The sequence below is a fragment of the Vanellus vanellus genome (genome assembly GCF_965231255.1).
Source record: "Vanellus vanellus genome assembly, chromosome: 2".
NCBI lineage: Eukaryota > Metazoa > Chordata > Aves > Charadriiformes > Charadriidae > Vanellus > Vanellus vanellus.
Genome location: NC_138906.1, coordinates 132,057,742 through 132,079,869, shown reverse-complemented (window position 1 = coordinate 132,079,869; position 22,128 = coordinate 132,057,742). Strand labels below are relative to the sequence as shown.

The 22,128-nt window shown below is 45.2% G+C and overlaps 1 protein-coding gene across 1 annotated transcript; it reads right to left on the bottom strand.

The window, feature by feature from the left end:
* Window positions 1–161: 161 nt before the first annotated feature.
* On the bottom strand, window positions 162–1,621 carry RRS1 (ribosome biogenesis regulator 1 homolog). Its single transcript, XM_082479841.1, has one exon. The coding sequence runs from the start codon at window positions 1,475–1,477 to the stop codon at window positions 395–397; it is 1,083 nt and encodes a 360-aa protein (XP_082335967.1). The 5' UTR covers window positions 1,478–1,621; the 3' UTR covers window positions 162–394.
* Window positions 1,622–22,128: the final 20,507 nt, after the last annotated feature.

The following is a 22,128-nucleotide window of genomic DNA, read 5'->3' as shown; positions in this document are numbered from 1 at the left end:
TGTCTGAGTGGGCTGTTACTTCATCAAAACACAGGTCACAGCTGCTGTCCACCCCGTCCCAGTTACCCAAGCGAGGGACAGCTTTGGTCAGCTTCAGTCCTGCCTGGAAATGCTGCAGCCACAGCCAGCCGTGAAGCAATGTCACCTGGCTGTCCCTGCAAAACTGCGGCTTCCAACCCCCTCGATACACCACCAGCTCCCCTTGGACAGAGAACACAGCCCTCCTCGACTGCCAGCTAAGAGCCAAAAGCAGGGCATTTTAGAAAGACTGGAGCATATTTATTGACAAATGGTTGTGTGAATAGAGCACCAAGCAGAAGGCTGGCAGCGACAGTCCTTTCCCATGCCTCAGTGGGCACCCCCAGCCCCATGCTGCACGCAGTCCCTCTGTCCCTCACGCCTTCTTTCTCTTGCCACCGCTGGTGCCACTGCCTGCAGGCCGCTGCTGCTGCTGCCGTCGGGCTCCGCTCTTCTTGCTGTTGCGGCCAGTCCGCTGTTGCCGGCGGCCACGCTTTCCCCGCTGTGACTGCTTCTTGCCCTTGGCGGCGGCTGCCTCGGCTTCCTCCTGGCGCAGTTGCTTGTTGACAGCGCGGGTAATGTCGAGGACTGGTTTCTTGCTGCCCATGTCCCGCAGCAGCTCCAGCTGCCGGCTGCGCTCAGCCGCCAGGTTGCCCAGCAGCGGCTCGAAGCGTCGCTTCTTGCCACCGCTGCGGGACGGCGGTTCCACCGGCTCCTTGGGCAGCCGGGGCTGGAAGCGGCCGAGCGAGGCGGTGGAGACGCGGGCGACACGGGCGACGTGGCCCAGCTCCTCCCGGCTCTGGTGGCCGGTGGGGTGGAGGGGCACGGCGGGGACGGCGGTGCCGGCCCGGTGGGCGCGGGCCAGGTTGCGCAGCCGGTTGAGCTCGTTGCGCGCCACCCGCTCCCGCTTCTCCTTCCGCAGCCTGGCGAACTGGTCCTCCTCCGGGTCGGCGCCCTCCGGCACCTCCGCCAGCCAAGCGCGGGCTGGGTCGCCGCCCGCCCGCTTGTAGCCCCAGCGCCGCCGCCACTCCTTGGCCTGCTCGTCCCACACCAGCGAGGTCCGCTTGCGCCGGCGGATGCCCTTCAGCCGCGCGAACTGCTCCCAACGCGTCGGCGGCCGCGGTCGTGGCGGCGGCTTCTCCCGCGGCAGGCAGAAGGCCGGCTCGGGCAGCCGGGCCACCAGCGGCCCTCCCGCCCCTCCGGCGCGCTCGGCCGGTAGCTCCCAGAGCTGGGCGACCAGCAGCTGCGTGTTGTCGCGGGCCAGCGCCCGCAGCAGTGCCTCCCGCCGCGGACCGGCCCCGCGCAGCCCCGCCGCCGCTGGCGGGTTGCGGTCCAGCGCCAGCAGGTTGCCCAGGTCGAACTCCAGCTCCAGCTCCTTCTCCACCGTGACGCTCCGCCGCTTCTCCGCCTCCTGCTCCTCGGCGGCCGCCAGCACCTCCTCCACCCGCACGGCCGCCATGACGGCGGGCACGCCGGGCCGGGCCGGGCCGCACCGCGCCGCTCCCACACGTGCGGGCAGCTCCCGCCGATCGACACCGGAACTGCAACCAAGCTCTTCCGGCTCAGCTCCCCGGAAGGGCGCTTGGGCGCCCGGAATGGCGAGGCCCAGCAGGCCCCGCCCCGCGGGAGGCGGGCCCGGCGCAATGCCTGCCGGGAGCTGTAGTCCCACAGCGGCGGACCGGGGGGTGCCGGGAGCCCCCGCCCCCACCCGAGGGAGGTCGTTACTGCCGATAGACCCTCCCTGGGCCTTCTCACGGCTGCTGGAGTGTCACCGCGCCTTGATTCCTCCCGGTTCCTGTCAGGGGACGCCTGCGGCCGTGGTTTATGGGCAGGCGCTTCCAGTGATGCCGATGAAACCCCCAGCGACACCCCCGGCTGGGGCTGGGGGGGGGCGGGGCAGCCCCAAAGCCCTCTCCCGCCACCACGAGTGGGGCTGAGGCGGCAAATGTGTGGAGAGAGCGTGTGGGAGAGGGGAGGCAAACGCCCAAAGCACGGTCCCGCTGTATGGTGCAGAGAGACGTGGCCATCGTGGGGCCAACGGGGCCTCGCAGCTGGTCCTGCTGCTGCCGGCCTAAGGGCACGCCATGGCATTCAAACACTGAGCAGGTCTGAGGCTGAGAAGCAGGAAAATACTTTTTCCATAGGTTTGGGGTTTTTCTTTTTGGTTGTTTTTTTTTTTTTTTTTTGGTAGCATATCATGTCTGACAGTCATTGCTGTGGAGCAATACGTGAGTGGTCATCGCAGGACCAAAATTCAGGTACTGTGTTACAGCTCCACAGAGAGCGACACAGGTTTTGTGGGCAAGTTTCCCTGCAGAGAAAGGAGGGGAGGAACAGCGTTTGGAAAGCAGTATCACCCAGCAGATGTCTCATCAGGCATAATGATAAGTGAGGTGATCGGGTGATACTGCATGCACCCAGAGGTCAGCTGGGTCAAAGATACCTCTAAGCTATTTTTAAACAAATGAGCTATGGAAGAATCCTTTTATAGCTGTACAGTGATTTGGCTTGTATGGCCATGACATTTTGAGCTGATCCCTGGTGCCCTAAAAACGAGCTCATGATAGCACTTAACTGTAGCCAAGGAAAGCGATGGGATTTTTTATACTAGATATGATTCTCTACTAAGTTATATCACATCTCTGTCTTTACATAATGTTTGGAGTGATGGAAATGTTTCTGAGTATAATGCCACAGCAGTATTGTTTGAATGAAAATATAACACCAGCCTCGTAGAATAAAGACAAATAATTGATTCTCAAATTCATAGCCTAGCATATCACGACTGTACTTTGTAAGTCTAAGTATGATAAAGCTGATTTTTTTTTTCCCAAGTCAGCAGTTCTGAGCGTGATTTGTATACTATGGAGCAGCAGAGTCCCTTGGCATTTAAACGCAGGCCGAACGGCACGGGCAGTTTTCCCGTTTACCACAAGATGGCATTGCTCTGGATAATATTTTGTTCCCTGTCTTAGCTCATACTTTCACCTGGAATTACAGATAAAATTAACTTTAGAGATGGTTCTTTGAAAAGATGCACATACACTATCTAGATTTAGATCTAGGCATAAATTTATACTCTTGAGCTGCAAGTACCACTTTTTCAGCAGTCTGGTCAATACCTTTACACTGATCTCTGTGCCCTCCTGTTTTATCCTTATGCAGCTAACTTTTTGAGTTCTTTTGGTTTATATTTGTACAAAGCCCAGAAGTCTTCAGGTAAATGTCTGGGACTGAGAGGAAATAACCAGTAATATCTGTTGCACTTCCAAAGTTGCTTTGAGAGTTAATGATTGCTGTTTGTCACTGGAATAGCATACCAGGAATTAGTCTTCTTGTTTTACCTGGTAGCACAAACCTGCTAAGGTAGGGAAAAAAGAGCCTTGGAAGGTAAAAATTACTTTCTGGCAACTTTTTATATATTCCAGAAATTGTCATTTACTGTATGAGTGGTCCCAATGCCATAAATGGGACTGTTCTTTTACTCAATTGCTTCAGTGTTACTTTGCAATAACAGCCTAAAAGGGGCACCCTTACGATTACTGGATTAGTGACAGGGAATTCTATACTTGGTCCCAGATTAGTTCAAAATTGATTTTTTTTAATGGCCTTTTTTCTCCTTTTGTTGATCTTTGTTGTGTGTTTCATTGCTGGAGGCAATTAATTCCTCCTGTATATTTAGTCTCTACATACATGGTTGAACAGTAACAATTATGATCAACAGAGGAAATCTGTAAATGCTTTCACATTGGTTTTTTTTTTCTGTTTATGAAAATCTCACTTTCACCATATCAGTTATGTCTTTGAAACTTGTCACAAGTAGATGTTACAACACATTCTTAAAGCTATTTCAAGAAATGCTCACAAAGAAATAATCTAAATACCTGTTTAGAGAATAATTCTGAAAAAGTTTTTTGCATCTTTTCAAGGATTCAGGCTTCTAAAGAACATGGGAGAAACCCTGACCAAGCTGAAGTCTTGGATGGTTCTACTGTAGTCCTTGGCAGAGTCAAGCTGTACTTATTGCAAACAGAAATTTCCTAATCTTTGTGTAGATCTCCTCCTGTTGTGTAGAAGGAAGAAATATCTGCTTAGTTTACTGGCAATGCCAAACTTTTTGTCCTGTAAGCACAGGACATAACTGAAGAAGGAGCCTCATTCCACTCCTTCAAGTGTCCTCAGCCACAATGTTGCCTATTAGTGAAGGCTGACTACAAAATCATTACTACTGTACATAGCAATGGTGCATTACTCAGACAGGACATTTCAAAGTTTGTGATTTCGAGGTGTGGTTGGGAAAGTGGTAGCTGGAAGAATATTTGAATGAATTTGTATACTAAACAAGATTTGTAATTAGAGTCATGGATATTTTGGGAAACTATCCACTTGTGAGAAGTGGCTTCTGAGATGTCCACCGTGGTGATCATAGCCATGCTTTGAGCTTATAGCTCCCATTTTAGAGCTGAGAATTACAATCAGGCACACAGCTTCCCTTAAGTGAATGTCCCTGTATGTTTGCTCCAGCTTTCTTAATAGACTTTTTCAGCAATTTTTTAAAGGATGAATTTTTAGCAATGTTTATTCACTTTGAACACCTCTGCTTTTGGGTTCCCAGTTTTAGAGTCTTAAATATCACATTTCTCGAACTGCCTGTGGCTGGATTTGTGAGTGCTCAGCCATAGGACTTGAAAGCAGTTATCCCTAACCATGGGCACTCACAATCCTTAGATACTTAGACAATTTCATCATTACTCTCTTTTTCCATGAGGTTCACTCTGTCTTCAGTATGACCGATAGTAATGCATGCCATGGCATGTGGGTACGTGCTTAATTCCTTAGTGTTTGCTTGCTTTCTTTAAGGTGAGATGATCAGGCAGAAACTGGGTGCTGTTGCAAAGTGCAGGCTTTCTTTGGGGTGAAGAAGGCTGTAGGGTTTTGGGTTGTTCTTTTTTAACCACAGTTGAGGTCTGCATGAAAAACGTAAGATGGCAGCGTGTGATTTGCAGAAACACTTGTCCAAAAGATTAATAGAAAGCATAATGCAGGATATATGTGATGCATCAAAAGAATGACAACATCAATGTGATGTACTGTTAGTTTTGTTTTTCTGTTGGAAAAGAATAAAGAATTATCCTACTTAACTTCTATTTTTGTAGTTTCTGTTCACCTGGGCTACAACTTTAAGCTTGTGTTTGAGAGGAACTGCTCTAATGTACAGTATTCATGTCTCACTGTTAGTGATACCATTAACTTAGATTTACTCTTCAAACTTTTGCCAATTACCTCTGGATGGCAGTAGATGTAGTTACAAGATGATTCAACCAATTCATAAGCCTGCTGTGAGGAGCATTATGAAGAACACTTTTATCAGGAAAACCCAAAGTGCTGGTAATTTTGGCAAATAGTAGAAAGTGCCCTTAAAATACCCACACTGTCTCCAAATCATTCCTTTCCACCGACTTTGTTCAGTACACTCTGAAGTAAAAATCTATGTTGTGGGATTTCTTCCTGTAAGGGAGAAGTTGTTTGCCCACTGAACCTTAATTAAATATAACAGTTTGTGGACAAAATTCTGCTTCCCAATCAATTTTTTTTTTTTTACCCCTTTAAAATGTATTTCATGTATTTCAGCATGTATCTTGTTTCCTGGGACGTGCAAGTGCTTTTGCAGTCCAAATAATGAAGCATGGGCACGAAAATTTGGCTAAACAAAGACTCTTTCTTATTCACAAGTCCATATAATGTGAAAAAACTGTCCGCAAGGAATAAAAAAAATGCAAAGACCTGAGCCACCATATTTTATCAAACATCAGAATTGACTTCAGCAGTGTAACAGAGATATGCCTGGTAGTCACAGTTTTTACTATTTAGGACTTAAATTACTCATTGGAGATAATGGGTAATTCCTTCTCATGGTTTCATAGAATCATATCATAGAGTCATAGAATGGTTAGAGTCGGAAGGGACCTTAAAGATCATCTAGTTCCAACCCCCCTGCCATTAACAGGGACACCTCCTACTAGACCAGGTTGCTCAAAGCCCCATCCAACCTGGCCTTGAACACCTCCAGGGATGGGCCATCCGCAACTTCTCTGGGCAACCTGTTCTAGTGCCTCACCACCCTCACAGGAAAGAATTTCTTCCTAAGATCTAATCTAAATCTACCCTCTTACAGCTTAAAATGATTACGCCTTGTCCTGTCGCTACACTTCCTGATAAAGAGTCCCTCCCCATCTTTCCTGTAGGCCCCCTTTAAGTACTGGAAGGCTGCTGTAAAATCTCCCCAGAGCCTTCTCTTCTCGAGGCTGAACAACCCCAACACTCTCAGCCTGTCTTCATAGGAGAGGTGCTCCAGCCCTCCTTTGGACTTGCTCCAACAGGTCCATGTCCTTCTTACGTTGGGAACCCCAGAGGTGGAGACAGTACTCCAGGCGGGGTCTCACCAGGATGGAGTAGAGGAGCAGAATCACCTTCCTGACCCGCTGGCCATGCATCTTTTGATGCAGCCCAGGATGTGGTTGGCCTTCTGGGCTGCAAGTGCATGTTGCTGGCTCATGTTGAGCTTCTCATCAACCAACACCCCCAAGTCCTTCTCCTCAATCCATTCTCCGCCCAGCTTGTATTTGTGCTTGGGATTGTGCTGACCCACGTGCAGGACCTTGCACTTGGCCTTGTTGAACTTCATGAGATTTGCACGGGCCCACCTCTCAAGCCTCAAGATGCCCTCTGGATGGCATCCCTTTCCTCCAGTGTGTTGACCACTCCACTTGGTGTCATTGTCAAACTTGCTAAGGGTACTCAGGGTTTCACCGATGTGAGGCCTTACTAGAAATACGCTAAGGGACATCTTTAATTCTAAGCAAGTTCTCTTGCTGTTGATGATATTATCTGTGCTCACATGCTTAAAAACATTTCTGTTTGGTTTGTAAATGAGCAGGATTAGATTTCCTGTCTGAAGAATTAATGTGATTTTGACAGAATGCTGTATTTGTGAAACACCATGAAGATGAAACTCAGGAGGCTGTGGATCTAGTTCCAAAACCTGAGACTGGGTAGTTGGGAATGCAGTTACAAGTGGAGGCTAAGTAGAGCCTGGTTTTTGGTTCAGAAGTCAGAACACAGATAGCTGGTGAGATAGCAGGGAGATTGGGATGACTGCAGGCATTGTGGAAAGTGATTGGTAGACCGTAATCTATTTTGATGAGTTGACTGGCTGCGACTGTGTGGTTTCACTGAACTGATTTTGAGTAAACAAAACAAAGCTAAGCTAATTTGAGGCCTTCCCAAGTGCTTGATGCCTATCTTGCTATGCATTAGGGAATCAGGCTGAAAACACATTGTGATGTGGTTTGCTTTTTTATGAGCTTTACAGTGACCTGATTTTTTTGAGAAAGTTTTCTTGTAGCGTGGTCTTAATATTAGAAATACCAGCAATGGTGTGGCTTGGTTTTGTTAGGTGTTTTTTTAGGAGAATTTATAGAACAGAGTGATAACTTTATCAGACTGTGATGGAAAGAATGGCAACATAGTAACATGTTCTTTTTCCAAGGTCAGTCCTTCTTATCACCTGTCTAGAGTAGACCTACTTTTTGACATAAGATTACTTCTACAAGTTTAAAAAAAAGCCAGTGAACACATTTCCTTCCTTTAGAAGAAATCTGTCACACACAGGAATTTGCCCTTGATTAAGTCTACACTTGCAACCAGAAGAACAAAAACAGTTTCTCTGTTCTTGGGTTGGATTCCTGGTTGGAAATGTCTCTGACATTGGGAGCAAGGTCTTCATCCATGACACAAAGCATGTGCCATAGTCAGTGCTGATTTTTGTTGAGAGAAGGATGCAAGACAAATCAAATGGAGCAAAAGGTTCAATAACGTGAATCTGAGAGTAGGGTAAATCTCTGTATCTCTGCTGACAATGACTGTGTCCTATATTGTAATGCTTTTGTGAGCCTCTTCCTTTAGAAGAGGCTTCTTGGGACATGTTTTCAGTAGAAAATCTCAGCCTTTTATGTGCATGTACAAATACGACATGCATGTGATTAAGCCTATGCAGATAACAGCATTCATGTGTGCAAGAGAGATCCGAACATTGATTTTTGCTAAAGGAAAAAGGATGAGACCTGATCTCAAAGCAAGATAATGCGATGCATTTAGGACCACGGTTCTTCAGTGACTTATTGGGGAACTTTTAAGCTGAGGCTAGGCATAGGTCCAAGCATCATTTCATACACACACCACAACCATTTCACACTCTACAACCCCCTGAATCTTCTCCCAACCCTTGCTGGGTGACATGGAGATGTATGCTGAAGTGCTGCTTCCCGAAGGTGTCTTCAAAGCCTTGGCACTACTTGACAGTCAGCTGACAGTTATCAAGGAAAGGGGAAAAAGTCTTGGTTTAGATCTTTTTGTATGCATGAATATGGCACTACATAGGTTCAATCCAAGATATTAGGGAGGTTTTCAACCACATGTAACCACAGGTGACTCATGTAAGACAAGAATCATCTGTAAACTTGTATGAGCTTGTACCTAGTATGTATGTTGTGGTTCAGAGTAAATTAGGGGAATTTCTGTCAAACAAATATTTTTCATTTTAAATGTCATACAGCCTAAGGCTGTGACTTCACGTCATTACCTGGTGACAACAGATTTTGTTAAAATCGTTCTCGCACTGGAAAAGAAGTCCTAGAGATTAACACAGTCAATTCACAGGTTTTAGACCATGCTGACAAGGTAGCTGAATCAGCGCGGCTGAAGGAGGTAGCTTCTGGGGTGGCATGGGAGTGTGAATGCTTGGCTAGGCGTTTGAGATGAAACAGCAGTCTCTCAAACTGGCTTTGTCCCTGAGGGAATTAGCCACAGCATAACTCACAACTGGCGATAGCTTCCCTTGGAGGAGCAATTGTGTTCATGCCTGCAGCAACCTACCAAACCTCTTCTTGAAGAAGTCTGTCCTGTAGTGGCAGAAGTCTCCCACGATCGCTCCTGTAGCAGCCAGAGCTCACAGGCTGGTGCGTTAAAGGAAACTGGCAGCAATTTGGGGCTGCCTTATTATAATACACTATAAACTAAACCAGTTGCTCAGTCATTCCTACAAAGAGTTTGGGAGTATCTCAGAGGGGTGGTGGTGGTGAAAACTGGAGCAGGAATGACATTGGCCATCACAAGGTAACCTTCGCGCTGCTGCTGAATCAGAGCCCTCACAGCTGTGGTGAGAAATTCCCTGTCCTAATCTGCAGTCAGAGCTCTTGGGTCCTTGGAGGGGATGAGTGAGTCTCCGAGATGTTCAGAGCCTCCCTCATGCCACCACAAAACCAAATCAGCTGTTCTGCACAGTGCATCCTTGTTCTTTTAGTTTTCTGCAGCGTGCCTCTATTCATCAGCTGCTGCACATCCTTCTACAGGTGCTGTGGGAACTGCTCAGTCTTTAATTTTCCTCAGTTACAGAGGAAATTTTAAGGCAGGGGCAGGCAGGGCAATTCTGTGTGTAGCAGTAGTTAGGAGCAATAAAATGAAAACAAATAAATAATTTCAAATAATAAATGAAAGGACCAAAAGAAAAACTTTGGTTCTTTAGCCAAGGGTGCATGAATGGCTTAATCTACAATACTGCTAAGTCTTGGTTTAAAACGTGCAGATTTCTTGTACAACTCATGTTCAGTCTTTGCTACTGGGACTACCTGTTAGCGCAAGGTGCTGTACGGAAATACGAGTGTTTGCTGGGCTGTGCTGTTGCTCCTTTCTCTGTAGTATTTACAGGGCCAGGCATTCACATTCTCTAGCTGCCCAAATATCCCAAATTCTGAGAAAGCACATCTTCCTTTTCTTTTCTGAGAAAGCACATCTTCCTTTTCCTTTTTTGAGGATGGTCCTGCACCAACCTCCTCTCTGGGCTTCCCAATGCTCACCTTCCTCCCTACAGACCCATTTGGTGGGCCTCAGGGGTGCTCCATGTAACCTGTCACCTGGAGCCTTGACTTCCTCTCATCCCTTTTGTTCCCCTCCATCGTTCCTCCTTCTTCACTGCACTAATTCCGACATGTCAGCTACATCTACAAGGCCTATTATTTCTACTGTGTTTACTTACTTGCTCCTGTATTTGAAGTTGTTCTTCATAGTCTCTGCTCTACCCTGATCATGTCCGTTAGTATTTCTAATTATTTCTGTGATGCACTGAGCTTGAGTTCCCCTGATTTGTAGGGCAACGTTGGTCCAGCCCGCAGCCCGTCTCTGGGCTAGTTTGTTGGTGGACGGAACAGCCACATGCTCTGCTGAGGTATGTCAAGAATGAATGTTTCTCATGCAGGTCTACAGAGCACTCCTGGGGACCTGGAAAAAGTACCTACTGAATTGTGTGAGTAAGCCAGGCGTAACTTTCCTATAATGCACTGATATAAATGGTGCAATGAGTTAGAATGGTGTGGTAAGTGAGAGAGAAACAGGTGGTGGTAAGTTTGAGAAAGAGTTGAGTTGTGAATTAAGCTTATGACTCAACCCTTATTGATGTTACTAGTCAATTAGAGGATCATGGAAAATCCCAGCTGTACGTTTGGTGTAGGCAGTGTTATGTGTTGGAAAGCAATTGCTTTTCACTCACTTGGTCAGGCCTTTCCTGGGCTTTGAGTCCTACATCAATGAAAGCACAGACATCTACAATTGGAGAGAGTAGAGAAGAGGAAAGCTAAGTGGAAAAATACTTCTTAAATGAGTTTTAGAGGATCAGTAGGGACGGAGGAGGAGAGCAACATCTTTTTAAATGAATGGTTTGAATGATTGCAGCTTTTCCTTCACTCCAATTTACTCAAGCTGTGCAAAACAGCACTAGATAAAGCATATTCTCATTATGGTTTTGCTGATTAGAGAAAGGAAAAAAAAAACCCTGTCAATGATTTAGGACTGGACTGAGGATATTCACAGATCTTGGGAGATGATCTTGGTCATGCTATGGGTTATTATGATGGAAATATCTGATGCTAAGCCTCTGTCTTCCAAATAAACCCTCTAAACTCAAACAATTTGAACAAAAAGTTGATGGATTTTATCAAATGTCTAAAAAGACTGATTTTGGATCAGAAATTCAAAGATTTGTGTTCATCATCTCAGTGGATTCAGCAGCAGTCTTCAAGGTGACATGAGATCTTTGTTCTACATATAGGAAAAATGCACTTTAACTGCAATACTGATTGCTGTCCTTTGGAAAAAAAATCTTGCTTTTATACCTTCACATTTGAGTTTGCATTTTCCATGTAAATTACACTATTTTAACATTACATATATACAGAAATAAAATATGCTTGTAAACCTGCTTTCCTGCCTACATTCAGCTAGGTACATTTGTTTTGCAAGCTAACTGCATTTTCCTTTGTTTGGATTTTGAAGTTTAAACCCGGGCAGATAAAATTAAGCATGAATTTAAGAACCTTATGAACTAGAGCTTTGATCCCTTCCTTTTAGAAACCCACCATTTTTTTTTTTTTATATATCGCTTTGCTGAGATGTGATCGAACAGGACGCAGGCTATGATTTTGAGTTGTTTTCATTATAATTTTGGAAAATTCAACAGATTGTTGCAAACTTGCTTTTTGCAAAATGCGCAGATGTACAAGTCCCCGAAATCACTTGAAATACTTCTTCGGTCTGTTATCTTTCAGGGCGGTAGCATGACAATTTTTAAGGAAAAGTCGCTTTCAGATTGTCCTGGTTTCAGTTGGGATAAGGTTAATTTTCTGCCTAGTAGCTGCTGTGTTTTGGATTTAGTATGAGAATAATGTTGATAACTCATATTGTTTTAGTTGTTGCTAAGTAATGCTTCTATTAAGCTTCCCATAGAAGCTGAGAGGGAGCATGGACAAGGCAAACTGGCCAAAGGAATACTCCATACCATAGATGTCATGCTCAGTATATAAATGGGGGCTGGTCGGGGGGGCAGGAATCCGTGATCGCTGCTTGGGCCGGGCTGGGGAATTGATCATCAGGTGGTGAGCAATTGTATTGCATCACAATTTTGTATATTATTTTCCCATTATTGTTATTATTTTCTCTTCTGTTACTGTTCTATTAAACTGTCTTTATCTCAAGCCATGATTTTTTTTTTTCCTTTTTCTCCCTCTTCTCCCTATCCTCCTGGGGTGGGAGGAGTGAGTGAACGGCTGCGTGGTCCTACTTGCGGGCTGGGGTTAAACCATGACACAGATTATGCTTCTGTCTAAAAATGAATGGGATGATAGAGCTTTCAGAGTCCAGAAGTAATATTTTAACTTTAAAGCCTTAGCAAACTTTTGCTGTAGTGGCAATAAAATCATACCATTTCATTACCGTTTGTAGTAGGGTAGAGGAGAGCAAAATTTAGCCAGGTTTTCCATGTGTTGTGGGGAATGAGTGGGGCTTGCCAAGATGCTGAGAGGTAGTGCTGGATGAGAGCTGTTCAGGCTATCCTGATTTGAGGACAAGACAAACTGAAATATGTTGGCAGCTACCTTGCTTCATCTCTCAGCCTCATCTTTAGCTGAACTAGGTGGTAAAACTCCTGTTGTTTGCAGCCTGATTCAGGAAGGTATTCAGGCACGTGAACAGGCCTACTGATTTCAGGGCTTGAGGTGAGACACGTGTTTCACTGCAAGTTTTGAATGCAAAATCCTCTGACAGCGTATCTCACTGAGCAAAAGATTGGGAGGCTCTGCATTCTCACCATGGTGTCAAAATGAAGGAGCAGATGTACCAATAGAACACGGACTGTCGGATGCATATTTTGTTTTAATGTACATGTCTTATGGGAAGTACCCCACAAAGAAACTTTGTGTGTTTGTTCTCAGTGAAAACCTTAAAGCAGAAAAGCGGAAGTGTGCAAATATGTTGTATGTTACTTAACAACACCTGTGTGCAACTTTTAGAGTTTCTTAATGAAATTTTTCTCGGCTAACATTAGTAAAACGTAGACCTTGTGTAACTGCTGGCCGTTTACATCACTTTATAAGAACTGACAAATGAAAGGCCAAATGATATGTTAATTGCCTCTTGTTGAAATGTAAGTGCTGTTGTGACCTTTTTCTGTACGGTACAAACTGCTTTTTTGCAGTGTCTAAGAGAAGTTATTTAAATGCATTATGAAAGCTATGCAGGGTCTGATCCTGGAAGCTTTTACAAACCAAATTCTCCCATTGCTGGAGTACAGGTCTACAGCCCGATCCTTGACAGGTGTGACTTGGCATTGCCTTGGGTTACGTCAGCTTTGCCGGCTATCCAAGCCTGCCTTTGTGCACAGACTGTCAGCGGGACTAATTAGAGGGCCACAGCTTTACAGCATCAGGCCGAAGGGTTACTCTGTGTTGTTTGTTTCTGAGGGTACAGTTAGGGCACAGTTAGTTAGGTACAACGACGTTAATAGCTGTCTGAGTATCTCCAAGATGCAGTTAGGTACCCTCAGAGGGTACAATTAGGCTAAGCTGTTGAAAAGGGTATGTAAGGGGAAAAAAATCTTGCAGATACTCAGACAATTATTAACATCCTTGTAACTTGCGTTACATACCCACACAATGAGCCCTCAACAAGGCAGCTTTTCCCACCTATTCCCTACAGTTCCCTGGGATCTTTAGAAGTTTTCCCCAGAGAACATGTTGGTGTTTGTGGGCTGGAAGGATTGAATCAAGAATTCAAAAATCACACGCTTGCATCGCTGCAAATGGCAAGGATCTCCAGAAATTGCAGTGATGGTAATTGTGCCTCTAACCCATCCTTGTCCATTGTTGTTCTCCAGACTTTTTATTCTTGTTGCTGTGCCTGGAAAGCTTTCAAATAAGCCTATATCTTTCTTAGGCTTTGATACCCCAAATGAAAATCAGTAACATACTTCCCAGGTCTTGCAAATGGCTTTCCTTTTAGTACCGCAAAGGATAAGACTAGATTTTTTTTTCTTTTTTTCAGCATCACACATTGTTAATTCATATTCAGCTCATGAGCCAGTATAACATCATTTTGTGCAGAACTGCTGCCTTATGAGAGGTTCCCCCTTATAGAATACAATACAGTACACAGTACAATATAGTACAGTAGACATTAAATTAGAGAACAGTAAGCTGTGCATCTTATTAACATATTAACTCTTCACAGTCCTGACCTATGAAGTGACTAAGGCCTCACAAATGACATTAATTTTTCTGATGTCATACTTGCATGTGGTATTAGAGGAATATTGAATGTGTAGAGCAAGTACAGAGCAAAATAGCAAATAGAGCAAGTGAAGCCATCTGAGTCCTTCACTCAGAAGTGAAACTGGCAGGGAATTGGGAGAAAGCTTCAGAATTTTCTAGGGTGCTGCATGGAAATTGCAGGGAGAGCGATCCCTCCCACTGCCATGAACAGCAAGTCCCATAGTACTGGTGATGATCAACAACACTTTCTTGTGGAAACACGAAGTAGACCACAAACTTCTCAACAAAGACATTTTGAAATGTCAAGAATGCTGCAATTGACAACAGAATGTCACTTGGAAAAAAGCACATCTTGACACCAAAGCAGATGGCAGATGAGACAATTGAGCATTATGTCACGTAGCTGTACAACAAAGCAAAAAGTTATATGAATTTGAACAGCCACTAGACTAATTAGTGATTTAATAATTTGTCCTTTAACATATTGTCTCCTAACATGCATTGAGGATAACTTCTTAAGCCAGGTAATAGACAGCCCTGCCAGAGGGGATACAATACTGGACCTGTTGGTCACCAACACAAGTGAGCTAATTGGTGACGTCAAGACTGGAGGCAGCCTGGGCTGCAGTGATCATGCACTGGTGGAGTTTGCAGTCCTGAGGGATATGGTCAGGCAAAGAGCAAAGTCAGGACCCTGAATTTTAGGAAAGCAAAATTCCAGCTCTTCAAGTAATTAGTCAGTAGGACCCCCTGGGAAGCTGCCCTCAGGGACAAGGGAGCAGAACAGAGCTGGCAGATCTTTAAGGGCACTTTCCATAGAGTGCAAGAGCTCTTGATCCCCAGGTGTAAGAAATCAGGAATGGAGGGCAAGAGATCGGCATGGCTGAATTGAGACCTGCTGGTCAAACTAAAGGACAAGAGGGAAATGCATAGGGAAGCAGGGACAGGTATCCTGGGAAGAGTATAGTGATGCTGCCTGGTTGTGTAGGGATGGGGTCAGGAAGGCCAAGGCGTGGCTGGAGCTCAACTTGGCAAGGCATGCAAAGAATAATAATAATAAGGGCTTCTACAGGTATGTCAGCCAGAAAAGGAAGGTCAAAGAAAGCATACCCCCCCTGATGAGCAAGGCTGTCAAACTGGTAACAACGGATGAAGAGAAGACTGAGGTGCTCAACAACTTTTTTTGCCTCAGTCTTCCCTCTCTTCCAACACCTCTCAAGCGGATGGACAGTTAGGCAGGGACTGGGGGAGCAAAGTCCCTCCCACAGTAAGAGAGGTTGGGTTTGTGACCACCTGAGGAACCTGAACATACAGAAGTCTATGGGACCTGATGAGATGCATCCCAGAGTCCTGAGGGAACTGGCTAATGTAGCTGCCAAGCCACTCTCCATGATATTTGAAAAGTCATAGCAGTCAGGTGAAGTCCCTGGTGACTGGAAAAAGGGAAACATTGCACCCATTTGTAAAAAGGGTAGAAAGGAGCACCTGGGGAACTACCAACCTGTCAGCCTCACCTCTGCCTGAGAAGATCAAGGAACATATCCTCCTAGAAGCTATGCTAAGGCACGTGGAAGACAGGGAGGTGATTCAAGACAGCCAGCATGGCTTCACCAAGGGCAAGTCCTACCTGACCAACCTTGTGGCCTTCTATGATGGAGTGACTACATCAGTGGACAAGGGAAGAGCTATGGATGTCATCTCTCTGGAGTTCTGTAAGGCCTTTGACATGGTTCCCCACAATATCCTTCTCTCTAAATTGGAGAGATATCGATTTGATGAATGAACTGTTTGGTGGATGAAGAATTGGTTGGATGGTCACATACAGAGGGTAGTGGTCAATGGCTCAGTGTCCAGATGAAGACTGGTGACAAGTAGTGTTCCTTAGGGGTCTGTATTGGGACCAGTACTGTTCAATATCTTCCTCAGTGACATAGTGGGATCGAGTGCACCCTCAGCAAGTTTGCAGATGACACCAAGCTGAGTGATGCTGTTGTCACACCTGAGGGATGGGATGCCATCCAGAGGGACCTGAACAAGCTTGAAAAGTGGGCCTATGTAAACCTCATGAGGTTCATCAAGGACAAGTGCAGGGTTCTGCACCTGGGTTGCGGCAACACCTGGTGTCAATACAGGCTGGAGGATTAAGGGATAGAGAGCAGCCCTGCCGTGAAGGACTTGGGGATCCTGCTGGATGAAAAGCTGGACATGAGCTGACAATGTGCGCTTGCATGCCAGAAAGCAAACCATATCCTGGGCTGCATCAAAGGAAGCGTGGCCAGCAGGTTCAGGGTGGTGATTCTGCCTCTCTACTCCACACTGGTGAGACCTCACCTGGAGTACTGTGTACAGCTCTGCAGTCCTCTACACAGGAAAGGCACGGACCTGTTGGATCAAGTCCAGAGGAGGGCCACAAAAGTTATCAGAGAGCTTGAACACCTCTCCTATGAGGACAGGCTGAGAGTTGGGGTTGTTTGGCCTGGAGAAGAGAAGGCTCTGGGGAGACCTTATTGCGGCCTTTCAGTACTTAAAGGGGGCTTGTAAGAAATATGGGGACAGACTTTTTAGCAGGGCCTGTTGTGATAGGACAAGAGTAATGGTTTTAAACTAAAAGAGGGCAGATTTAGACTAGCTATAAGGAAGACATTTTTTACAATAAGGGTGGTGAAACACTGGTACAGGTTGCCCAGAGACGTGGTAGATGCCTCATCCCTGGAAAAGTTCAAGGTCAGGTTGGACAGGGTTCTGAGCAACCTGATCTAGTTGAAGATGTCCCTGCTCATTGAAGGGGGGTTGGGCTAGATGACCTTTAAAGGTCCCTTCCAACCCAAACTGTTCTATGACTCTGTGATTCTATATCACCAGGTAAAAACAGAGTACAGGAAACTCATCTACCATGAACAGTTGGGGCTGACAGGACCTCATGTACAACTGTGCTCTGCTCCTTTTTATATATTCAGAACTGATACTGGAACTGTCTTTCAAGAAGGAGGTCTAAGCTGTCAGAGTTTTAAAAAGGGTGTATGAACAAAATCCTATATAATCTAACTCTACAAACGATGCAGCCATTTAAATATGGAATGCTGCTGCTCATCTTCTCTAATTAAGATCATCCTTACTCTGTGATTCTTTGATTCCTTACCCTGTTTTCCCATTTGTACAGTCTGGTGGATTTAAGTGGATTTACTTGTGATTCACTTTGGTGTAAATGAAATGGGAATTGGGATCCTGAAACAGGAGTGAAAATTAACGTGCAACGGCCTGATTCTCATTTAGTCAGACATCACTTTGCACTTCTCTAACTGTGTAACAGTTAAGTGAAACGACTGTGAATGTAATCTATATAGCCAACGAGATGCAAGATAGATTTTGTATCAGAAAGCATCAAGGCTGAAAATGGCTTTGCTCCTTAGGACCTGAGCATAGATGAATTCATTTCTTCTCACATATGCACCGTTATAATGAGCCAGAATTTAACTGGAGGCAGGTAGAATTAGAAATTAGTTTATTTATGTACTCAGAAACTGAGTGTGAAAAGAAAATGAGATTCACCTAGTTCCTCGTTTGTTTCCAGGTGTCTTCCTACTAGTACCCTTATTTTAGCAAGTACTTTATAAAACATGATTAGTCTTTACAGAATACTGAAACCTCTCTGATTTTATTAAAAAACTACCTTGAGTTTCATTTGCATAATAATTCAGTTATTGTGAAGTATTATTGAGAAGTGTTTGACAATGAAGATCTCTAAATATTTAAAATTCAAGTGCTGGAGAGGGTCTCATCACATTAGAAAGCAATCAACCATCTTGAGACAGGTTAATAAAGGCATCTTAAACTCATCATCAAAAGGCGCTCTTGACCTCCATTATCAGGCACAGGACTCCTAATGATTCATTGATCACATTTTCTCTGTTCAACAAAAATATCGTGACCCTAAAGGTTTCAAGATATCCAGCATGAGATATTTTTTTTCCTGCCTCACAACTACATTTGACAGATGACCTTTAGTCTTTCCTTCACATTAGTGAGATATTTAGCAAAGATAATGCAGTTACATTTTTCACAATTATGTGATGCACATGCTCACAGAATCCACTATTTTGTACCACATGGTAAACAGATAAAAGAGTCTTGCTTCTGTAAATGCCTTCATTATAAATAAGTGCCCTGCTTTCAGTTTGCCTCTTCCAGTAAGATCACAAGGTTTAATAGCCTCTGAATGCATGTAGTTAACCTGGTGCTGTTTCACGGGGAGGCTGGTGCATGTGTTTTCAGGAGGTTTTCAGGGTGGATGTGTAGTCTGTTTACATCCCTTTCCTTCGGTGTACCAACAACTGCACTTGCATTTCCAAAGTACCAAGAGGTCCCATGTACTCAGCATTTCGGTTTACACCTTCGCTGCCCTGCAGTTCAAGGGGCAGACTGTGGCTTGCCTTTCCATCCTGAGCTCACCTGAAATTTCCTGGCTTGGATACAGATAACAAGGGAGCTGTGACATTGAGGAACATCAACAGCCAAGTGCTCACCCAGGGTCCTGGGCGGATTTGCACAGTCTGTGCCGAAATGCTTGCTGTCAGCACCAGAGCTGGCAGATGAAGGTGACTCAAGTGTGCCTAGAAGAGCTGCAGTCACACCTCTGGATCGTGGCAATGTTCCCGTTTTCACTGCTTCTTCAGTCCTGGCAAGTGTCTCCTGCTGAAATGGTGCAGGTCAGAGTTGTTGTTGAGGGCACAAGATTGTACAAAAGCGTTAAAAGAGCTACGTCACCCCAGAGCTCCCCACTAGTACATTGATGGTCCTCACTGCACATCTCCGGTCTGTCTGTTATGCGGATAAAACCTGAAGTTATTCCACTAAAATCAATAAGTTTGAGAAATGTGGCCTTGTCCATCTGAAGACTGTTCTTTGCTGGGTAGAAGGGGGCAAGGGAAGTTGTCCAATCAGGATGATCTAACACCTCTGCGCTCTGCAGGTGAGAACGGGGAGGGAGGTGAGAAGTAGGCAGACAGCATCACAGAGCAGCTGGCAGAACATGATGAGCTCAAGGTCACTTGGCTGTTGGCCCAAATCCATCAAAAAATACTGAAAGCCAGCAATTAGTCAGGCCAGCAGCCCCCAAAAAAGCATATAGCTGAGCAATGGCATTATTCAGCAAAGGTCTGCAGATTCTGCTAGCACCCTGTGGAAGGCCACCATGGACATAAACTGGGACCATCACTGTTCATGGCCGAGCTCATCAGTGTGAATTGAATTCAGCGTTGTTTTACTAGAATGCCTGCTTGAAAACAGATTCAATAGTATGTTCTCAAATTGATCAGGATTTCCTCGTGACTTTTCAACTTCTCTTGGGATGAAGAGGTGGATGACTGAAGGCAGCAATGCTTTGATGCAGGATGCCTTCAGAGCGGCAAGTACAAGCTCCGGACAGAAGCTTTTCCTGACACTGAGGCTTTTACAAGGTTCTATCAATTCTGAGACAGTTAAATCTTTCTTCCCCCCTCTATTAATAACATAAATGTGTGGAAAATTGCTCTAATCTTCTTCCAAAGAGGATGTGTCTCCAGAATCAGTTCCAGTACCAGGAACCTCAGAATTCTGCTGCCATATTTAGAGGCGATAAAAACAGCCCTTGAATTTCTGACCAAAATCCAGATATAGTCCATTTCTTTCTGCCAACTGAAAATGTACCTTTTTATTTCATTCAGTTTTGTTTAAATCAAACTTTGTTCCAAACTTTTCATTCTATAAATGTCTCTTTCACTATAATTATTTAAATAAAGTGGGAAAGGGCCCAATTTAGTGAACTGAATTAGTATGCTACTGAATATGCCTGCTATTGTCATTCTACTAGAGCTTGTGCTCTGTTCCTGTTACATCTTCTCCCTGACTTCAGCGGATTTACACAAGAGCTGAACCCAGCCTGTGAAGGACAGATTACCACAGGCAGTTGTATTTGACAAATTTGAAGTGCACATAGTTACTGTTTCTACATGATTTACCAAAGCTTCACAGTGGGAAGAATACACCGGTTGCTACTTGGCCAGGCATCGACTTTATGGCTGGAAACTGTCAGGGCATGTCAGTGATGCCCTGAGACATCTAAGCCTACTTGTCTTGTGTGTTGTGGTGTGCCAGGTCCCGTTTTCCCAAGCATTTGGCTGATCTCCAGCTTGGCAGTGTGACAGCTTTTGTCTGTGACGGGCACCTCTGAGAAGTGGGAAACATGGAACTCAAGAGTCCCAGAGAACATCCAGAAGCAGAAGAGATCATGCAGGAGTGTGTGGAATGTTGCTGTTTTATTAGCCTCAACTAGCTTTAGGTGTCTACACTATAGGCATCCACATAGAGCTGGCTGTTTAGGCTCCTTTTAGAGCCAGCGGAGAGAACAAGAAATTCTGAGATATTCTGTATAACTTCTTTGAGACAAAGCAAAGCTTGGCCTAGAAGTGCTTGTTTCTCTTCAGTAAGCTTAGTGGCAATTTGAGTAACTTAAGTATATGTCGTGGTTTGGCTTTGGTTCTGTTTTACCTCAAACCAGGGCATTATAGCCCTCATTATGTAGGTGTCACAGGTAGGTGAGATGATCACATCTTTTTTGTGGGGGACCTTGACAGGTAGAGACCATTCAAGGTACATTCAAGGGTACATCCCCTATCCGGTGCCTTTTTTTCCTTCTTGTTTCCTTCTTTTCATTGCATCTGAAGAAGCTGTTTTTTCTCCTCTGCTCTCCTTTCCTGTTTCTTTTCTTCCCTTGCTTATGTTTTTACTCATAGACTATTTTTCTTCTACGCTTTGATGCTCTGAGACAATGGTGATTCTATATAAAAGTGTTTGGCAATCAAAATACGTAAGGAATTCCTTGAAAACCTCTACTTATCTCTCAAGGGCTAAAGGTGGAAAGCAGGCCAGTCAACTGGACGGACTCATCTGACGGCCCTTCTTGCCCGCCCTGTGTCTCACCCACTTTCAGTCCTTGACCTGAGGTACCAGATGCAGCTGGTCATCTGACCTGTAACTTGGAGAAGGGGTTGTGCTCGGCAGTGAGACCGGTGTTATCCAGTGGACCCTGTCCTCAGAGAGGCTATGCCAAGGATTCCTCTGTCCTACCTGGAGCCTGTCACAACAGCTTCGTGTATTTCATCCAATGCCAGGAGTGTCATGCCCTGGGACATTCGGGGTGCAGTGATGATACAGCTCACTGGTTTAGGGGCTGGGCACTGCCGAAAGAGGGTGGTGGTGCTGTTTTCTGCCCCTGTCTTCCTGGTCGTGGAACCCTGCCACTTCCCACGTGCCACCGGTGCTTGCCTGACCTTGGAGTGAGTGAGCTTGAGGGACAGTCTGGCAGAAAATCACATTAAAAATGAATGAGTTTTTCTCATGAGGGAAAGAGTAAAGATGGAGATTTCTGTTCTTTGTTCTCTTTGAAACTGCAGGCTTTCAGGTACAGCAGCGCTGTGCTCTGGGGTACAGTATAAAAGCAGTATATACGTCTTTAAAATGTCTGTGAAGAGGTAGAACACAATGATCCAGTCCAGCTCCCTCAGAAATTTCCTGTTGGCTTCAGTGACTCAGGATTTAACTCTGTTTACTTGCTGTTGTGTTTCCTTAGTGCTGTCACTGTTCTCTTACTTGTTCTGCATGTTCAAAGACAAAGATACTGTAAATATTTCAGTACAACATTAAAAACAGGGGGCTCCCCACCCTGGAAAGCACTTATACAGCTATACTTTATGCATTGTTGTTACACCAGCCTGCACCCTGCTCTTGCTTATGCTACTGAAATTCAGGAGAAATTCCTAAAACATCTGTAAGTCTGGTCTGTGGATCCAGCCATCAAGGGGCAAAAAAATAAAAAAGGTCTACAATATCTTTTGCTTCCTCCCCTAGCAGCCTTTGAGGCAGAAATTCAGTGTGGCCTCCCTGGGCGGTGGTGTGCTGCTGAGGGGTGAGGGCAAGTACT